This window comes from Mastomys coucha, unplaced genomic scaffold (assembly GCF_008632895.1).
Source record: "Mastomys coucha isolate ucsf_1 unplaced genomic scaffold, UCSF_Mcou_1 pScaffold20, whole genome shotgun sequence".
NCBI classification, from domain to species: domain Eukaryota; kingdom Metazoa; phylum Chordata; class Mammalia; order Rodentia; family Muridae; genus Mastomys; species Mastomys coucha.
In genome coordinates, this window is record NW_022196903.1 from 143,315,567 (window position 1) to 143,321,566 (window position 6,000).

General features: G+C 42.8%; 1 protein-coding gene across 1 annotated transcript in view; it reads right to left on the minus strand.

Moving 5' to 3' along the window:
- Nucleotides 1–3,787, minus strand: part of Amn1 (antagonist of mitotic exit network 1 homolog) — a 54,697-nt gene extending 50,910 nt beyond the window's left edge. The window contains exon 1 of the mRNA XM_031383985.1: nucleotides 3,539–3,787. Coding sequence (XP_031239845.1) covers nucleotides 3,539–3,576 — 38 coding nt within the window. The 5' untranslated portion in view covers nucleotides 3,577–3,787. The remainder of the gene's footprint in view (nucleotides 1–3,538) is intronic.
- Between the last annotated feature and the right edge of the window lie 2,213 nt (nucleotides 3,788–6,000).

A 6,000-nucleotide genomic window follows, 5' to 3' on the forward strand; every position in this document is an offset into this window, starting at 1 on the left:
CTGACTCACTATACTGTAGGCCAGGATGACCTGGAATTCCTAGTCCTCCTACTTTACATCCAGACTTCTAGGATAACAGATATGTTATCCTAACATGCTTGACTTTATTAAAAGCTATTTTAAGAAGGGCATGGTAGTGTATGCCTATAATCTCAGCACCTGGGAAGTAGTAGATTATGAGTTCATAGCTATTCTCAATGAGTTGGAAACTAACCTGTGCTACATAAGACAGTCTCAAAAAAAACTAAAACTAGGACTGGGAAGATAGCTCACTGGTCCCTACTTTTCCAGAGGATGAGTTTGATTCCCAGTATCTACATGACAGCTTATAACCATCTGTAATTCTAGTTCCAGGGATCTTATGCCCTTTTCTGATCACTATGGACACCAGATATAAGTGCACACACATGCATGCATATGGAGCACCTCACCCATACACATAAAAAATATATTTTTTTAAGTTATGTCGGCAATGACTACAGAAAAAACTATAACCACAAAGATTTATGGAGAGTACAATCAGTTACCTGCATATGCAATTACCAGAAGAGACAACCACTAAGACCCTGAAGCAACTGAGGACAATTTAATCAGGATTTCATTCTTGTACACTGATTAGTTTAGGATAAATGCAGCTTGCAGGAAGGGCTCTCTGACTTATTCTTTCCTACACTAGCAAACCACAGAAATCCCTCTCAACAGCATGCCTTCCTTGAATAATGTTCAGAAAGAACCTTAATCCTAGAGCCTGGGCAGTGTAGTTGCCTTGGGCCATACAAACTTCATAGTCCTTCTTATAGCTCTCATTGTCAGCTCTAGAATTTACTACCCAGCCTTCACCTCTCTGTCCTGCCATTCCTTCACACATTATTGCTCTTTGTCAGAAATGTTAAAGCCTTCCACTTTGGCCATTTCTTTAAAAAAAAAAAAACAAAAAAAAACAAAAAAAACAAAAAACAAAAAAACTCTTAAAAAGAAAAGCTCCAAAGTATAAGCAGAAATGAATAAAAACCTGGTTTTCTGTTTTGTTTTTCTTGCTAATTTTGTATTTGTTTGGTTCCTAGACACAAAGATGCCACTTAACCAAAGTGGTGGCTGGAGGTGTAGTACTAGTATCTGTAAGGCCCTGGACTTGATACTTAGCACCACAAAAACAACAATAGGAATCTTAGTCAGTGTTTCTATTGCTGCAATGAAACAGCACGACCAAGAAGCACGGTGGGAAGTCAAGACTGGAACTGCCAAAGGAACCTGGATGCAAGAGCTGATGCAGAGACTATAGAGGAATGCCACTTTACTAGACTGCTTCCCCTGGCTTGGTCAGCTTGCCTTCATATAGAACCCAGGACCACCAGCCTAGAGAGATGGCACCATTCATAAGGGGCTGGCCTTCTCCCTTGATTACTAACTGAGAAAATGTCTTATAGCTGGACCTCATAGAAGCATTTCCTCAACTGAGGCTCCTTTCTTTAAGTTGGCACACAAAACTGACAGCTCCCTCACTGTCAATGTTACCAAGAAATGGGCAAAGACCTGTAGATTTGAAAGAAAACACAGACACAGGTCATTCGTGAGAAGATAATGCCACTTTACTTAGGAACGTAGCTCCAATATATATACCAGCTGAATGGAATGGAAAAACCCCAGAAGCATAGTGGAAAAGTACCCTGTTCACTAATTCGTAGTTTTCCTGGGCTGGGCAGGTAATGACTCAGGGCTATTGCAGTTTGCTAAAAACACTGTGTGCTGATGCCTTGGGCGACAAGCTAGCAGAGCAACCGGTCTTAGAGAGGGGGCCAGGGCCCAACACAAAACCAGCCAATACACCAGAATATGTAGAATACTTCTTTAGCTTCTTTTAAAACACTGTAACCAACATGTCTTAGGGCTTCAAATTCTAGCCATCTGAGAAACTCATACCTGTGTCAAGCAACCACAAATTCTGTTTATAAATACACACACACACACACACACACACACACAGACACACACATATTCATTCTTCCCCTGTGCTTGCATACACATCCCCACACAGATATATAATAAGGGTATTGAATGGTATTGGGAAGGGAGGTGTCAGTTTCCTAAAACAGCATTCCAGTATAGTTACTTCTCAGTACCTACTGTCCTTTTCATTCAACAATCTCTTGTGAAAATCCTTCAAAGCATTCTTTGTAATGGCTATAAATGTTTCACAGTGGACATCTTATTTTGTTATTTACCTTTAGAAAAGCACTCATATTGCTGTGGTATGGTAACAATATTGTCAGATTGTTTTCTGGTAAGTCAGCTTTAAGTTCTATCCACACAAACAATTGTGGCATACTTGCAATCCTAGAACTCTGTGGGTACAAGCAAGAAGGATCTTGGGACATCCTCTGCCACACAGTGAATTTGATACCTGCTGTGTTACATAAGAACCTGTCCTCAAGAAGCCAAAGCCAAAACACAAGGTGGTGCTGATAACTCTAGTCTATAATCTCAGCATTTGGAAGGCTGGGGCAGAAGACTCAAGAGTTCAAGGTCAGCCTGTGCTATTTAAGATTCTGTCTCAAAACAAAAGGGTTGGGGATGTAACTCAGTTGGCATTATGCAAGCTGGGTGCTCAGGAGGCTTAGGTAAACTGGGAATAGTAGTGTATGCCTGTAATCTCAACATTCAGGAAATGGATGCAGAAGGATCAGAAGTTTAAGGTTATCCTTGGCTACACAGTGTGTTCTAGGCCAGCATGGGCTACATGATACTGTCTCAATGAAAAATATACAGCAACAAAACAATTCAGAAGGAAACACTGGAACTTAGGCAAGAAATAACATTTGGTTATGTACTGTTAGATTCAACAATGGAACCAAAGTAGTCTGTCTTTGTAGCTTCTAATCTTAAACCATTCCTGCTTTTCTCAAGAGTTTTTCTTTCTTTTTAAAAAATAGAAATATCAAGTAACACTGAAGCCTACCTCTAACTCACTATATAGCTGAAGAGGGCCTTGAACTTCAACTTGAACTCTCAAGACAAGAGTCTGTCCTAAGGGCTTTACAATGTTAAGCTGATTCTCAGAGACTCCCTGAGACAGGTACTAATACGCGAATTTTCAAGATTTTATTTGCTTGGATGTGAGTGTGTCTTGCAACATTATCCTATTAGCCTCGAATTTGTGGCAATCCTGTTTCAGTTTCCAGATGGCTGAGATTATAGGCGTGAACTGCCATGCCCTGCTGTTACCCGAATTTTTGAAAGCTCTCCTGCATCGGCAGAGATTGTTACTGTTCACGATCCCAAAGCTAGCGAGTCGCGCCGTTATTAGTGGAGGTTTGTTTGTCCAGCCCGGCTCCTAGTTTCTTTTGTTCTGCCTTCATACTCAGCGCCCACCAGAGCCAGGCCATCGGGTAGAGCCGCCAACCCAACGGTGCACCACAGTCCTCAGAGACCTGGCACAAAGCCGGGCCAAGGACTAAGATCCAGCGCGATGTGAAGTAGGTGAGGGAAGAGACTGGGAGCTGGGGCGGATACGAAGGAGGGCGGGCTAGGGAGGACTCACAGTTCCAGAAGCTGACTGACTACTCGGGACGAAGGCATCGCGAAAGCCTTCTTAAACCGGGACCGCAGTTACGGCCCTCCACAACCAACTTCCGGTCGCGCAGGACTGGTAAATCCAAATGACTTCACAGGTGTCGGGACTGGGGCGTGGCCACATTAGGAGCGGAAGAGGAAGACCCAGCACTCTCTCTGGGCGGAGCTTCTGAGGGTTGCGCGGAACTAGCTGACACCCAAAATGAAGAGGCCGCCAAAGCAGGGGCAAAGCCTCCTGGGACTTGTAGTTCTTCCTGCCCGCGTTGCCCAAGCATCACCAGAAGTCGCTGTCCAGGCAAAGGCTGATGGCAGGTCACTGCTTTTGTTGGTGCGATGTCAAGTCCCATGATGCAAACCAAGTCTCTAGACAGATACAGAGACCGACTTCAAACACACGGTTTACAGGACTGCAGTAGTCATCTCCACTGAGTGTGCCTGAAGCAAAAGCTGAACTGTGCAGTCTTGCTTCATTTCAAGAACGGGACATATTAAAGCCTGCTCCTTTTAACAGGACTGTAGCCATTTTGGAATTAGACCCCATTTTGCTCATAAGGTGAAATTAAGTACAGATTCTCAGACTGTGCTTCCTAGGAGTAATTCATAGCTGACATAACATTCTACATAATTTTATAGTTGTATTACTCATGCTCTGTTATCTCAATAATCTGACCACCAACCTTACTTACCTCACTTAGTACCAATGAGCTTAAAGGTCAGCTCATAATACTGATAAGATTAAGCAACTCTGACCCAACCCTGAAATGGCTCCAGGAAAGGGTGTTAGGGCCCAAGGGAGAGTTTCTTGCTCTGGACCCAAGGACAATTTTCCAGAAATGACTGACAAAACACTTCTTAGAAAAAACATAAAATGTACTGGCTGAAGGCCATCTGGGCCCTCAGGGGAACGAAGATACTCTCCCAGGTTGATCCAATATCAGCCCAGCCAATCACCCAAAAGGTTAGCCTAACTACCCATCACCAAGATCTGTAATCTGCCCTCTAAAAAATGCATAAAAGGTGCTTGTAAGTTAGAATCCCGAGTTGCCTCCAGTCTCTTGGTCTCTTGCTTGAAAGAATGCTGAAGGTTGATCCCAGCACCCCAGAAAAATAAACCTCTTGCTTTTGCATCCATCTGAGAGTCTTGTTTCCCTCGAGGGTCTTCTGGCAAGTAAAGACTCTCTGGGGCTTTACAATACTTTGTCTAGTTAGCCATAAAGGGATATGGCTCCTCCCTTGTCTTCTGTACTTGGTTCCCCTATAAAAAGCCTGCCCTAAGCGGCACAGTCTGGTTCCTGAGTCCTTTCTATGCCCTTAATCAATCAGCCTGAATTAAGTATTCAATAAAATTTCATCATATCTGAGATCACTGCCCAAGTGGCCAGTGTGTGACTATTCCTGGACCCCAACAGGAAATATTCATTGTAATCCCTCTAAATTGAAATTCTTTGGCCTGTTTTTCAGATCAGAATGTTATGGTCTGAGAATTTGGGAATAATCTACTATGAAAACCAAGTTCCAGCCAACAAAAGTTTATTCATAAAACTAATATATCAGGGAAACAGCTGGGTTCAGAATCCAAAGTGTGTCAGTGGGGCAGGGCAGGACAGGACAGGGCAGGGCAAGACAGAGCAAATTTTCAAAGCAAAAACAAAAACAACAACAACAATAACAACAAATCCAAAACACAGATTAGGTAGAATAGGGACAAGAATAGAGGCAACCACCGGGCGGTGGTGGCACACGCCTTTAATCCCAGCATTTGGGAGGCAGAGGCAGGAGGATTTCTGAGTTTGAGGCTAGCCTGGTCTACAGAGTGAGTTCCAGGACAGCCAGTGCTATACAGAGAAACCCTGTCTCAAAAAACAAACAAACAAAAAAAGAATAGAGGCATAATTGAGTACATGTGTATGTACATCGTATGTTTCCAACTGGATTCACACCTGGCACCTTAAGAAGTGGGTTATTATCCATCAAGTACCTCAGATAGTTTTCCTGATAACTTGGCCTGGATCGAGACCAGCCAATCAAAACTTCTTTAGCAGCTTCTAGGTTTCAGTCCTGTATGGGTGCTAACCAACAAAGCATAAGTTGAGATATCCATCTCAAGTAGTCTAAGTTCATATGGGACACCTGGGGCCAGAAGTAGTTTCTGTTATTCTTAGAAATTCAGTCATTTCTTAGAATTTAGTTTAGTACAAAATGGAAACTATATACAAGATGGAGTCCCTGAAGCTAAGGAAACCCTCAGCAAGAACACTCCAGACCAACACACAAACTAGGTAAGAATGCCATTGTGAAGGAGACTGGGTCTTCAAAAAGAATCATGAAGGGGTCTGGCTCCCCTAGGTAAGATTCTTTCTTTATGAGTCTGCTGCAGAAAGCTTGTGGCTTTTAAATGCTATTTTTCTTTTTCTTTTTTTTTTCTTTTTT